The 15,794-nt window shown below is 36.2% G+C and overlaps 1 protein-coding gene across 3 annotated transcripts in view; it reads left to right on the top strand.

The window, feature by feature from the left end:
- The window catches only part of PTPRT (protein tyrosine phosphatase receptor type T), a 1,378,737-nt gene that overhangs the window by 1,250,214 nt on the left and 112,729 nt on the right, over positions 1 to 15,794 (top strand). For all 3 annotated transcript variants that reach the window (XM_074211996.1, XM_074211997.1, XM_074211998.1), the window contains one exon: positions 13,848 to 14,035. In XM_074211996.1, coding sequence (XP_074068097.1) covers positions 13,848 to 14,035 — 188 coding nt within the window. The remainder of the gene's footprint in view (positions 1 to 13,847; positions 14,036 to 15,794) is intronic.

Below are 15,794 nucleotides of genomic sequence, written 5' to 3'. Positions count from 1 at the left end.
TCATGAAGCTTTAAAACTGGTAGTGTTTTCTTCATATTGTACTTATTCATTTTTTTTTCTTTATAGTCCAGTATGCTAAATTTGAGGTGGCAACATACAATTTTCTTTGTATTTCCCCAACCTCTTTTCTGGTATTTAAAAAGGCTAGAGTAATATGTGAACATAGAATCTTGGAGATAGAGAGAAGTTTAAAGGCAGTTAGGTGGCATAGTGGATAGACTTCTGGACCTAAAGTCAGGAAGACTAAGAACAGTTCCTGCCTTTTGTTTTTTTAAATATTTTATTTATTTTTATAAGTAAATGAAATGAGGGTTTTCTAAAACATTTTTTCAAGATTTTGAGTTTCTCATTTTTTCCACCTCCCTCCTTTCCCCCTCTCCCACAGGCAGAAAGAAATCTAATATAGGCTACATGTATAAACATGTTTAACACAGATCATTGGTGGTAAATTCCCCTTTTTCATTTTTGATATTGGTAATTTTGTTTTCTTCTTTCTTTTTACAATCAAATTAGCCAAAGCTTTAGCTATTTTATTGTTTTTTCATAAAAACAACTCTTAGTTTTGTTTATTAGTTTAATGGTTTTCTTGCTTTTCATTTTATTAATTTCTTCTTTGATTTTCAGAATTTCTAATTTGGTATTCTATTAGGGATTGCTAATTTATCCTTTCTCTTTTTTAATTGCATGCCCAATTCATTGATCTCTTCTTTCTCTATTATATTCATATAAATATTTAGAGATATAAAATTTCCTCCAAAATCTGCTTTGGTTGTACCTCACAAGTTTTGGTATGTTGTCTCATTAGTGCCATTGTCTTAGATGACATTATTACTCTATGATTTGTGTTTGATTCACTCATTCTTTAAAAATTAAGTTATTTAGTTTTGAACTATCCCTCCATGGCCCTTTACTGCACATGATTTTTATTGCATCATTATCCGAAAAGGGATGCATTCAGTATTTCTGCCTTTCTGCATTTGATTATGAGGTTTTTGATGCCCTAATAAATGATCAGTCTTTGTATAGGCACCATGTATCACAGAAGAAAAAGATATATTCCTTTCTATCCCCATTCAATTTTCTCCAGAGGTCTATCAAATCTAACTTTTCTAACATTCTTTTCACCTCCTTAACTACTTTCTTGTTTATTTTATGGTTAGATTTGTCCAATTCTAAGAGAGGCAGGTGGAGTTCCCCAACCAGTATAGTTTTGTTTTCTATATCTTCTTGTAACTTATTTAGCTTCTCCTCTAAGAATTTGGATACTACACCACATGGTACATACATGTTTAGTATTGAAAGTACTTCATTGCCCATGGTACCTTTTTAAGAGGATGTAATTTCTTTTTATATCCCTTTTAATAAAATATATTTTTATAATTGCTTTGTCTAAGATAAGGATTGCTACCCTTTTTTTTCACTTCAACTGAAGCAAAATAAATTCTGCTCCAACCTTTTACCTTTACTCTGTGTGTATCTCTCTGCTTCAAATGTGTTTCTTCTAAATAACATATTATAGGATTCTGGTTTTTAATCCACTCTGCTAGCCATTACTGTTTTATGAGAGAATTCATCCCATTCACATTCACTCATATTTACTAACTTTTATTACCTTCCATGTCATCTCTACTCCATTTGCATTTTTATTCCTCCTTTCCCTCCTCACCAGTGTTTTGCTTCTAAATACCACCTTCCTCAATCTGTCCATTCTTCTATCAGCCACCTTCTCTTTCCTTTTCCCCTTCTTCCTTCTTTCCCTTACATCAGTGCCTCCTTCCCTCCCCCTTCCCCTTCTAATACTTGAAGTATAAGATAAATTTCTAAACCTAATTGATTATGTGTTATTCCTCTTCATGTCAAATCTGATGAGAGTAAGATTCAAGTAGTTCTCACCCCTTCCCTTCTTTTCCTCTATTGTAATCATGTGATGTAAGTTATGGCATTCTCTTCCCCCCTTCCTCCTACCTCATTACAACCCCCCCTTTTTTAAATATATTAACTTTTTTTAACTCATCCTATCAAAATCAACTTCAGTCTAAGTATACTTCCTCTAATAGAGTTACAATTCCCAAGAGTTATGAGAATCTTCCTCCCAGGTAGGGATGCAACTAATTTAATCTTATTGAATAGCAGTCTTTTTCTTTTCCCCTGTTTACTTTTTCATGTCTCTCTATTTAAGGATCAAATTTTCTGTTAAGCTCTGGTCTTTTTATCAGGAAAGTTTGGAAGTCACATATTTTGTTAATGTCCATTTTTTTCCCTAAAAGAATATGTATGTATACTCAGTTTTCCTGGGTAGTTGATTCTTGGTTGTAATCCAAGCTCTGTTGCCCTTCAGAATATCATAGTCCTAGCCCTTTCTTTCTGGTCACTTGCAGGATTTTAAGCTTGAACTGATAATTCTGGAGTTTGGCTACAATTCCTTGGAATTTTTTTTGAAAACTCTTTCAGGAGGTGAAGGATGAATTCTTTCAAGGATTATTTTGCCCTCTGGTTCTAGGATATGAGTTTTCCTTGATGATTTTCTGAAGAAAATTTTTCAGGCTCTTTTTTTTTTAATCATGACTTTCAAGTAGTCCAATAATGCTTAAATTATCTCTCTTGGATCTATTTCTGATTCTTCATGTGTCATGAAGCCATAAGCTTTCACTAGTCCCAGTCTATTCTTCAAGAAGTTATTTTCTTGGGTGACTAAGTGGCGCAGTAGATAGAGCACCAGCCCTGGAGTCAGGAGTACCTGAGTTTAAATCCAGCCTCAGACATTTAATAATTACCTAGCTGTGTGGCCCTGGGTAAGCCACTTAACCCCATTGCCTTGCAAAAAAAAAAACAACCTAAAAAAAGTTATTTTCTTCAGTTAGCTATTGCATTTCCTTTTCCAGTTGATCAAATCTATTTTTAAAAGGAATTATCTTTTTTTTTCCCCATTTGCCCAATTCTATTTTTTGAAGGAATTTTTTTTGCATTTACCCAATTGTATTTTTAAAGGATTTGTTTTCTTCTGTCATTTTTTGCTGCAAGAAGTTAATTTTCTCTACATTTACTTTCCCAATTTTCCTATTTGATTTTTAAAATCTTTTTTGAGCTCTTCCAAGAAGTCTTTCTGGACTAGAGACCAATTTATATTATCCTCTGAAGCTTCACATGTAGTACCCATTCAGCCTTCCTTTTCTGAGCTAGCATTTTTCCCATCTTTATCTCCAAGAAAACTTTCAATAGACCCTGCTTTATTCTGACCTTTCTTGTTCATTTTGGGATTTATTACAACAGTCCTATCCCAAAGTACTTGTGTTGGGGGAGGCACTTGACTTGCAGACCTTCAATGGTGAGAACCCTAGAGTCTTGTTTACCGGTTTGGGGCAATCTATGTTAGGAACTCCAGGAGATTTCTCAGTAGACTGACTGGTAAGAATGCCAGAGGCTATATCTCTGAATCATCAGCATTGGCAATGTCAGCCACCCACACTCTGGGTCATTGGCAAAGATGGGAACACCTGGGGCTGTCTCTGGGTTGGCTCTGCTGGAATGTCAGGCCCTCCTGGCTAGGAATGCCAGGGGCTCACTGTTTGGGTCAGGCCATCCAGAACAGCTTCTCTGGCTGAATGGGGGTGCTGGGCACCCACACTGGAGCTCTCCCAGCTTTCCTGCTGCACAACTGACCCACCAAGTCCATACTAAAAGAGCCTCTGCTGGAGATCTCCCTCACAGTGGAAGACCTCAGGTTAGTCCCTGCCTCACCCCCCACTATCCATGCATTGAGTTTCTGTTCTCTGCCCTAGGTATACTCACGCTGCCCCCATGACAGACCTTGATGCAAGATGTTCTACTCTGTTCTTTTGTGGGTTCTGTCAATCTAAAATCTGTTAAGAGGTTTGATTAATATCATTTCCGAGGGGGGAACACAAGAGAGCATAAGAAAGTTCCTGGGGATGGCTAGGTGGTGCAGTGGATAGAGCACTGGCCCTGGAGTCAGGAGGACCTGAGTTCAAATCCAGCTTCAGACATTTAATGATTTCCCAGCTGTGTGATCTTGGGCAAGTCACTTAACCCCATTACCTTGCAAAAAATGAAAAAGAAAGAAAATTCCTGGCTTCTCTCTGCCTTCTTGGCTGGAAATCCAGTTCCTACCTTTTAGTTGTGTAATCCTAGGTAAGTCATTTAACCTCTCTCAGCCTCAGTTTCCTCATTTATAAAATGGAAATAATGCTTTAACACATAAAACACTTTGCTATATAAAATTCTAACTATGATGAAAAGGAAGAAGAAAAGGAAGCAACGTAATAAAGAATTAAGAATGTGACATAGAATCAAATGAGTTCAGATCTGAGCTCTAATACTCCCTGTGTGACTTTAGATGAACACTTCATTGTTCTGTGCCTTAATTTCCTCATCTATAAAATGAGAGGGAGTGATGACTGATTGTTTAGATTCTCAATTCTAAATAAGAGTTCACTATATTTAGTCCAATCTTCCATCACATTCATAAATTTCTTCTATAGTATTCCTGACAGGAAATTACCATGCCTCTATTTGAACATTTCCAGTGTTGAGGACTTGACTACATCAAAAGGTACCAACTACAAATTTCTCTAGTCAGAAAGTTCTGAGCTGAAGTCTGCTTCTCTGTAATTTTGATTGATTAAACATAGTACTATCTTCTGGAGCAATGAAAAATAAATGTCATCTTCCTTCTATATAAAATCCTTTAACTTCTTTGAAGATAACTATCATAGATCGTCCATTCCTTTCTTCTCCAAATAAAATGCCCCCAATGTCTTTTATTGATCTTCATGGGAGATAACTTTCTGGTCATCTCCTTTGAACATACTTTTAATTTATTGAATGCCAGAAGCATCTATCTCCTTCATCCATGCTCATCTCTATCCCCAGAACATCCTAATATCTTCCAACTCCTCTCCATATGAAATCTCATTTCCATCTTCCCTCACTAGTTTCTTTTCTGTTTTTAAAGAAGATATATCTAAGACTATAATGCTTCCACATTGGTCTTTTCCCTATCTCCTTCCACTTCCTCTGGGAACTTACTTCCTCCATCATGTCTTTTCTTATATGCATCTTATTATCTCCCTCTTCACTCCTTCCTTTTCTTTTGTCTCTAAATATGCTTGAGTCTACTTGGTCTTGGGGGGGGGACAGGGGGAGGGGGAGGAGGGAAGAGTGCAGAAGGGGGGAATTCCCCTTGATCTTGATAGCCCCATAAGTTAATGCACTCTCCTTCCTTATTTTTATCAGCCCTAATATCAAAAGGATTGTCTAAGTTTGTCCCTTATGATTCTTCAGTCACTGACTCCTTAACCCCTTTAAATCTGACTCTTTTCCTCTTAATTTTAACATGGATAATTTACACATTATTGGAACTCAATAAATATTTGTTGTCACTTGCTCAAGATGGCAACCTATTGTGTCTGGAATGAAATTCAAACTCCTATGTCTGTCATTTAAGACTCTTCAACTTTTTTCAGACTGATCCCATGTTATCCCCACTCATGTATTCCACATGCTTGTTTGACTATTTTACTTAATATTCCTTGTGATGATCATTTCATCTCCAATCTCTCTGCCTTTGCACAGGCTGTTCCACTTTTCTAGGATACTTTCCTCACTTCCATTTGTAGAATCCTTAGTTTTCTTCAAAGCACAGCTTGGAGACAGCCTCCTGAAAGTTTTTTTTGGTTCCCCAGTTATTGAAGTACTATCCCTCTTAGTATTATGTTTATCTATATTAATATTATGATAGTAGTGGAAAGTTTTTTCTTTTAATAAAAAAATAGTTATTTATCTTTAAGAACTTAGAATTTACTTGGAACTTAAATAATACTTGCTGAGCTAAAGTCGTAAATATATTGGTTACCCTAGAATTTTGAGTTCCTTAGAACAAATATCTGAAAATTTAAATCAGATTTTCAGATTGTGTAATTCCCACAAATATGAATGGATTCATATCCACAAAGGTTTTACAAAATCTGATTAAGCTTTTTCATAAGTAAAAGTCACTTTCTCCCTTAATATTGATTTTACATTTACAGAGTTATACTGTCAATACTAATGTTGGTGCAGAAAAAAGCAACAACAACAAGAACACACACAATAAATTATCCAGTTTAGAATGATTGGCTGCCAAACATTTGGTTAGTATTTACTTGATCCTAAAAACTCTTCATAAATGGTCTTTGAAAGCTACAGAACTCTTTGATGTTTACTCTGACTTACAACACTATAATTTGCTACTTAGAACTCACCTTTTTCCTTCTCTGATTTTTTTCACCAATTTAAAACCTTATTAAAATCAGCTATCTTATGTCATATCAATTCAACAAATAAAACTCCAAATGAGTCATTTGTTTTCAATTTTCAACTGTTTTTGGTAGTGTGCATGGATGTGACATTAATTTCCATCAATACATATTTACTGCCCTACCAAGAAGTTATGCTTTATATAATGATTATATATAATGATTTATATAATAGTCCTTCATTCTCAAAGAAAACCATGACATCAGGGAGGTGATGCAATGACAAGCACATGAATTGTATTTTAGTGAAGGGTTGCTATGCTAAGTCACCAGCTTTACTTTCTCCTCCAGAGTAATCTGGGTCCAATGGCCAGATATGAATCAGAATGACTTGAGATGCCCTGAATGAGAGGCAATCAGGTTAAACAACTTGCTCAAGGTCACACAACTACTAAGTGTCAAGTGTCTGAGGCTGGATTTGGACTCCCATCTTCCTGACTCCAAGGCCAGCGCTCTATCCACAGTGCCACCTAGCTGCCCTCATGCTTTATGTGTATTATGCCTGAAGACCAAAACTGAGTAAATGTAGGGAACAGAGACTATCATTTGAGGATTCTGTCTGTAGTTCTGTGGTGAAATATCATTTATTAGCTTAAATTGGACCCTATCTTTTCCTGACAACTGTTACTGGGTATAGGTTTTTGAATGAAATTGGACTCAGTGGAAATTAGCATTGTTTTACTGGAAAGAACATTAGATGTGAGTTCACAAGACCTGGATTTGATTATGCTATGTGGGCAAGTGACTGTTTCTCTGGAATTCATTTTTCTTATCTATAAAAATGGCCAGTGGTGTTAGTCTCATCAATCTCAACAAAATTCACTTCTAGGTCTAACACTTTATGATCCTTTGAAATTCATCTATCACACATGTTGAGCTCAGAATCTTTTCTGATGATTGAAAAGTGATGACTAATTATACTAAAGAGAAATCTATATAAACATACAAACAATAACAATTGTCAATAGGAATGTCATTATATATTTGCTAATAATTGTTTCCTGTTTACAGATATTCAAATCAAATCTTAGCTGTGACAATATAACAATTCATAAATGCTGTCAAACTCTGACCTTTTTATCTAAGGATTTACAAGGATTTCTTTTATGCTACACAGTAATGAATGTTTTGGTAAGATTTTTTTTTCAAATGGAAAAATCACTCATTGTACAAGTAAGGAATACCGGCATGAGGCAACTTCACTTATAAGATAATAAGGAATAACTGAGAATTGTGACAACTGAGACAAATTTGGTGGAAGAGGGTCAAAGTGGGAGGAGAAATATGTGGCTCATTCATTCCCAAGAGGGTCCATCTTGTACCCTTTCCAAGGCAAGCTCTAAAAAAGAGACCTCTAAATTTTCTCACCATGAGAGAAAGCCCTTGTAGTCTCATTATAGTTGTAATTCTGGTTACAGAATCATCTTGACTTATTCTTGAAATCAGATTACTACTTTCTCTGACAATGTCAGACCCAGTGCTTAGGGAGGATGAAAACTTTACTGATAGAGAGGAGAAAGAATGTTTCAGTTTCTATATTGCTTCTATCTTTTTCATTCAAAAGAATGGCCTTTGTACGAGAGGAGGAGGTAATATGAGAACTTCTAGATTCCAAATATCAGTATGAAATAAATTGCATCCTAAAAAAAGTAATGTTATCTTAGAGTGACTGTAAGCAATCTTTATGAAATCAGTACAGATAGAAGAAGTACCAAGAAGATGGTTTATTTATTTCAAGTTCTGCATCCTAGGTACTAATCTGGGTCCAATTTGTTTCATCCTTTTCATTTCCCAAGTAACTGTGGATCTCTGATCCACACTGATCAATTTCTATATTATGTGATTGGGAAAGATTTAGGACAAAGTCCAGAGCTAGCTAATTTATTAAATTTGGAAACCAGGGATGAAAACTGGGCCTAGGTTAATCTGGGTGATCTCATGCCTGAAAAATACAGTTTTAAGACCTCAAACTACATACAATAGTAGAAAAGAAATAACTCATTTGAGCCAAATCTAGTCATAATGCTTCTTTTGACTTAGAGCATGCCCTCAGATTTATTGTTTACATTCTGGATCTCCAACTCCTCTTCCCATTCTCCACAAGGATACAATATGGCAATACTTAAAGAGAACCTCCAGATTTAGGTGACCTTTAAATAAATGGTCACAGAAAATCAAAATATACAATAAATACAAAATTTAAAAATACAATAAATATCCATAAAAATGAAACTGAATATTCCTAAAAATTAAGGAGTTGGTGACAAGAGAATTGATTAATGGGCTCTCCAAAGGCCAGCTGGTTTGAGTTATATTTTATGAGCAACCTGTGTTTTCTGTATGCCCTTGTTGAATTACCAATAGAATTACACATTAGTTTTAAGACTCCCTCTTGGATAGGGACATCATAACGTTTTTTAATTGGGGCTGATAAAAAACATAGTACCACTTGTAGGTTCCTGAGAGAAGTGAGTTGTGAAATTGCATTTTCATTAAACCTAATGATAGAAAATTAACCATAGTCCGTCTACTGGAAATGGTCCAAGACTGAATATGTGTCTTTTCTACATTATAGGAGGTTAATAAGGGGATAGGTGAAGTACAAAACATTGGAGAAAGGCCTCCAATGGGGTGAATTAATCAACCTTGAAATTCCTTCCATTTAGAATCCTCAGACTGTCTTTCATTAGCCTTGGCATCATTGTCATTACACGTGTTTTTAGCTTTTGCTCTAAAATTCCAATTGCGGTTTTGGTTTCATTCACCATGATGATTTTTTGACACTGAATAACTATGATACAAAGCATTTTGAGGTTTACAAAGCCCTTTCCATAGATATGGTCATCTGAATCTCCCAGCAATGCAGAAAGATAAGCAAAGCAAATGTTTTCATCTCCCCATTTGATACCTGAGGCTATTGAAACTCAGAGAGTGAAGGAGGTTTTATCATAATCAGATGATTATGGCAAGTGCAGGATTCATCACCTAGTTCATCATCATCCCACATCTTGAAAAGTGCTTGAAGAAAACATGACTATATTCAATGCTTTGGATTTGGAAATGTTAAGCATCTTGTGGTAATCTCTATAAGTTTCTTATCACAGGAAGATGACTAGAATAATGAGGAAGGTGGAGATAATGACATACAAGGATCTGTTTAAGTAACTAAGGATTGACCAATACACAGTCCAAAGACTTGAGAAGAGACAAGATCATTCTGACAAGTGTTTAAAGGGCTGTCATATGAAACACTTTTTCTTCTTGATTCCACCAATTGTGAGAATTTGATCAGAGACAATATAGTCAAATATTCCCATTCAAACTATGCATAAGTGAAAGAGGAATCTCCTTCCATTGAGGTCTTAAAGAAGAGTGATCATTTGTCAGCACTATTGTTCTTTCAGATTCTGTTCAAACTTAATGTCCTCTGAGGGACCCTTACAACAGTCACAACAATATTTTACATTTATATGATTCTTTAAGACTTTCAAAGTCATATATATGTATATTCATATGCAAATATATATTTATGTATTTATACATAATCTCATTTGATCCTCCATAAGACTTAGAAAATAATTAAATGAATATGAAAAGAAGAATGAAAAGTTAAGGACAATTCCTAGTTTAAAATCTAAATACCTAGAAGGATGGTGATATCCTTGGGGGAAAAAATGGGGAAATTAAGAAGGATGAGTTCTCAAAGGTATTGAGTTCTATTCTAGAAGTGACATGTTTGACATATTTTTAGGATACCAATTGGAAATGTTCAATAGTTGTTTTTGCAAGTTTAATACTCAAAAGAGAAACTATGGTTGGAAATAAAGATCTAGAAATCCTATGCAAAAATCACAGCTGTACACATAAAAGCTACACTTAGATAGTACAGAGAGAGAGAAGAGATTCTAAGATAGAGATTTGTATTATATTTGACCTTTGGGAGGAGAACCTAAATGATAATGCAGCAAAGGAGATGGAGAAAGAGCAGTAAGAGAACCAAGAGAGAACACTGTTGTGAAAATTCAGAGGAGAGAGTATCTGGGAAAAGGGGTGTGTGTGGGGGGGGGAATAGTGTCAAGTAATACAGAGAAGTTAGGAAGGATAAGTGCTGAGAAAGGGCCCTTGGATTTGGCAATTAAGAGATCATTGATAACTTTAGAAAGAGTCATTATAGGAGGGGGTGGCTAGGTGGCACAGTGGATAAGGCACTGGCACTGGAGTCAAGAGTACCTAGGTACAAATCCGGTCTCAGACACTTAATAATTACCTAGCTGCATGGCCTTGGGCAAGCCACTTAACCCCACTGCCTAGCAAAAACCTAAAAAACAAAAAACAAAAAAAAAAGAGTCATTATAGGGGAGGCTAGGTGATGTGGTGGGTAGAGCACTGGCCCTGGAGTCAAGAGTATCTGAGTTCAAATCTGGCCTCAGACACTTAATAATTACCTAGCTGTATGGCCTTGTGCAAGCCACTTAACCCCATTTGCCTCACAAAAACCTAAAAAAATAAAAATAAAAAATAAAAGGAGAAAGTCATTATAAAGTTGTTATAAAAACAACAAAAATTATTGCTTTTGTGGTTACATGGGTGATATACTCCTGGTTCAACCAATATTATGTTTACAGTAGCAATAAGTTCTTATCTCTCCATTAAAATTCTAAGAGATGTTAAGTGCCTTCTATGATCTAGGTACTGTGCTAAACACTTTACAAATATTTATTTTATGAGATCCTCACAGCAACCTAGGAAGAACCTAGGCTATTATTATCTCTGGTTTACAATTGAGAAAACTGAGGCAAACAGAAATTTAGGGATTTGTCCAGGATGATACAGTTAGAAATTTCTCAGATTGGATTTAAACTAAGATCTTCTTGATTCCATGCCTAGGTCTACTATGCCATCTACTATGCCATCTAGCACCACTAAGAAAAAGAAAACCTTTCTTTTATGGATATGTAGATAGATGGATAGCTATATCTATGTTTGTTTATATATATATATATATATATATATATATATATATATATATATACATACATATATATATATATGCATATCATTTGATCCCTTTGGCAGTTTAGTATACCTAGGGACCCCTTCTCAGAATTTTAACTGTGTAAAATATATAGAACTACAAAGGAAATCAATCATATTTTTTAAAACAAAATGATGGACCAAATTAAAACTTCCTGCTCCATTCCATTCCTTAAAAATATGATCTACTTTCATGCTCCTTTCAGTCAGGAAGTTCTTATCAACTTATATTGCAATTCATCAAAGTCCTGGTGTAGATTCGCTAGGTGTATCCTAGTTACACCTGTGCAGAATACAGCCACTCTTCCTGTGTAATTCTTCTCTATACTTTTTATCTCTATAAATTCTCCATTGCTCCATAGAAGAGCTATGAGCTAAGAACTAGAGACTTGCCTATAGCTATTGATATATTTTATGATTACCCAGCAGTTGAACTGGTCCTTCTGTTATCATTTTTCCTAGCTATATGATCAGCCCATCTCCTTTTCCATCCTCTTATCCCTCTCATCCATTTCTCCTTGTATTTAATAGACTGGGGAAAAAAAAGAATAAGTGCTTGCTGCTTTATATGAATATGGTGTTCTTCAACATCAAATTTCCTCAATCCTTAAGCCTTTTCTTCCCCCAAACTTAAAAGTCCATGAGTAAAGATAGAGAAAGAGAGGGAGAGAGAGATGTATATATACATATATATGTATGTATATATATGTATATTATATATATATGTATATATATGATTCTTCTAATATAAGAACAAACTAAAGAGCCCCCTGGGCTATGAAAAGTAAGTAGAGGAAAAAGCAGAAGACTCAACAGAATCAAAGATTGAAATTGGTCCACTTTCCCTTAAGACTGTAAAATATTCATGGAAGAGTATATATTGATGGACAGGCTTTCATGCTATGTCATTGATTGATGGGATCCAAAAGGAACCCATCAGATGTGAGACAGTTTTCATCTGTTTCATAACAAAAATGCAACTCATTCACATTTTATCATTGTCACTTTGGAAAATGTGCCCTTAGGTTCTATGTAACAAATATTTATTAGACATCAACTATGCTTAACATTTTTAATTCTGGAACAAACAAAGATGCAATATAGACCTGCTCTCTAGGAACTTTCAATCTAATGGGGATGGGGAGATAAACCATGCATATACAAACACCATAGCATTATAGATAAAATGCTGGACTTGGAGCCAAGAAGATCTGCCTCAAAAGCTCAAGGAGGCATGAAACCATGATGGGTAAATCATTTCCTTTTCAGAGCCTCATTTTCCACATCTGTAAAGTGTGAATAATGGCCATAATATCTACCTCACAGGGTGATTTTAATGATAAAGCCAGATAATAAATGTAAAGTGATTTTCTACCTTTAAAATACTATGAAAATATTATTTGATCATATGAATAGCTGTAATACAAGAGTGACTTAAATGCAAAGAAGTGATCTGATATAGATGGGACTAGAAACATCTGACTTGGACCTTAAAGGAAGAAAGAAACAGCAGGAGATGAAGATGAAGACTTGGGAGGATCATTCTAGGCACATGATGACATGAGCAAAATTCCAGAGAAAGAAAATGATAGGACTAGAAGAGTGTATTGTTGAACTTGGCTAGAATATACACTCCAAGAAGAAGAGTAGTATAGTGTGTGTGTGTGTGTGTGTGTGTGTGGTGTGTGTGTGTAGGGTTTTTTTGCAAGGCAAATGGGGTTAAGTGGCTTGCCCAAGGCTACACAGTTAGGTAATTATTAAGGGTCTGAGGCCAAATTTGAACTCAGGTACTCCTGACTCCAGGGCCAGTGCTTTATCCACTGTGCCACCTATGAAATATTTGAAATATAGATTAGAACCAGGTCATGGAGGAGGGGGAGAGATGGGGAAGGGATTTTGAATGCCACACTCAGAAACGTGTACTTTATTCAGGAGACAATTAAGAGTTCACTGTAGGTTTTTTGAATAGAAGTTTGATGTGATCAGAGTGGTTAGTTAGGAAGATTATTTATGCAACTAGTTACCAAAAGGATGAATGAGTTCAGGCTTTACCTATTGGTAGAAAGAACCATTTGAAGATTATTTATGTAATCTAAGTAAGAAGAGAAGGTCTTATTAGGGTGTTGCAGTAATGAAAGAGAAGAGAAGATGGGTGTGACTGATAATATTCTCCAATGCTCATAGGCACTCTCTCCAAATAGAAAGGACTTAGGATCCTCATGTATTGAAGCTCACCATTTGCATTCTTGTATATGTTTAGCAGCGTATCTGTTTCTTCTATCCACCTGGAATCTCTCTGACAGATTACCCTGAAATTCTCCATTGGTGTGTTATTCCCCTAGGCTGCCTCAAGAAAATATACCACTGCTCTGCTGATTTCCAAGTTGCTTAAGTTGTCCCCAAGCACTGAGAAAAGAAAAAAGAAAAGAAAAGCCAAGGACAAAGGGGAGAGACAGCCAGTGGGTGACAGTTTGCTTTGCCTTCCTCTCTCTGAAACAGGCAGCAGCCGCGGGGAGTTGACTCAGCCCACACTGACCATCCAGACCCACCCCTACAGGAGCTGTGAGCCAGTGGAAATGTCCTACCCCCGGGATCAGTTCCAACCTGCAATCCGTGTAGCAGATCTATTGCAGCACATCACACAGATGAAGCGGGGCCAAGGCTATGGGTTCAAGGAAGAGTATGAGGTGAGAAACCAGGTGGGAAATGGGAGGGAGAAAGGAGAGGAAAGCTTATTTTCTAAATGTCAGTCAGCCTGAGAAGGCTGAGTTATCTGCTACTATCCATGTCTAAGGAAGAGTTCACTTTTGAGGTGTTGCGCCTCACTGACTATGTGTGCACGGGCATGCATGGGGTCACGTTCTGGATGTCGCACCAGATGCAGATGGTGAAGACTTCTTAAAGCAAGGACCACACATTTGGAATTTAAGTTTAACTCAACCTAATCTGAATTGAGTTGACTTTCACACTCTTTGTTTGCCTTTAAGTCTTTCATTAATATCCTTTTTTTAAAAAAACATCTTTCCCTTCCCAGCGATTTCCCCCACTCAACAGAACTCTGCCTTATAACAAAGTATACCTAAGTAAAACCACCCAGCAGCTTGGTTGTGTCTGACAATGCATGCTTCATTGTGCACCTGCAGGCTGCCACCTCTCTGCAAAGAAGTGGGAGATATGCTTCACCATCAGTCCTCTGTTATGACTAGGCATAGAATTGTTCAAAGTTCAAATGTTTTTCAGTATTGTTTTCTCTATACTATTGCTTCACCCTGTTTATTAAATAAGTGCTTACTAGAGACAACAGTGGAAAGTGCACGGAATTTGGAGTCAGGGGCTCCGGGGGTCATAGCCTGCCTTTATCACTGCTACCGTTGTGGCCTTGGGTAAGTCACATTACTTTTCTGCAACCTCCTCTGTGAAATGAGGGGGCCGACATAGATGGCCTTGAAGGTCTCTTCCAGGTCCATGTCTGTGGATTTATGAACCTAAATAGAATGGCTACATTGGTTGGTTTGGGAGCCAGGAGTTACCAGCTACCTCAAGCCTGGAACCATTTAGCTCCTGTGTGATCCTAGACAAGTCACATGCTTACTCTGAGCCTTAGCTTCATAGATTGAAAAAATAACTGAGATTAGACTAAGTGATCTAAAAGATTTTTCTGAGAGTTAACAACCTCATGCTAAGCAGTATGGGGCTAGACTGAATCCAGCAGAGACTTTTAATTTTTGTTTTTTATTTCCATTTCCTCCATTTCTGAACATATACCTACCCTCTTCCCTGCCTGCAAACCATTCCTTAAAACAAAAATAAAAAATAGGGGGAGGGGAAAAGCAGTTCAGCAAAACTAACCAACATATCAAACAACTTTGATGATATATACAGTATTTCACACTCAGAATCTCCCACTTCTTCAAAGAAGGAAGAAAAGAAGGTAACTTCTGAATATTACTTTTAAAAATTCAGAAAACCAACAACATCTTGGCATTTACCCCAGGTTCCTAAAAACTGAAGGCAAAAAAACTTTCAAGTCAATTGAAACTCTAATCTAATAAGATATGACTGTAAGAAATTTGGTCCCTGCCTTTTCAAAGCATTTAGATGTGCCAACCATCCTTGATTCATATGTAAATACCACATAAAAATTATTCATTTAGACACATGCATGAATGTGCCTTGAATGGAATTGTTGCACAGTTCACTTTGCAGAGTGACTCCAGTAAATATTATTTTTTAACATTACAGCACCCTTATAAATGTATGCAAACCACCTTCCCCCTTTCTTTAAAGAAATGGGGAGACCATGAGTGTGAAAAACATAGCAAATAATATCAAAAATCATCTCAGCAGTGCTTGACTTTGCTTAATTGTTTTTCTTCATCACAAGGGAAAACTAGCTTATAAGGAATTGCTGAAGAGAGGACAACATCTACTATCTACTAGGATATT

The sequence above is a fragment of the Macrotis lagotis genome, chromosome 1 (genome assembly GCF_037893015.1).
Source record: "Macrotis lagotis isolate mMagLag1 chromosome 1, bilby.v1.9.chrom.fasta, whole genome shotgun sequence".
Classification (NCBI taxonomy): Eukaryota; Metazoa; Chordata; class Mammalia; order Peramelemorphia; family Peramelidae; genus Macrotis; species Macrotis lagotis.
Note: the sequence above shows the minus strand (reverse complement) of the source record. Positions and strands in the feature narration are given on the sequence as shown.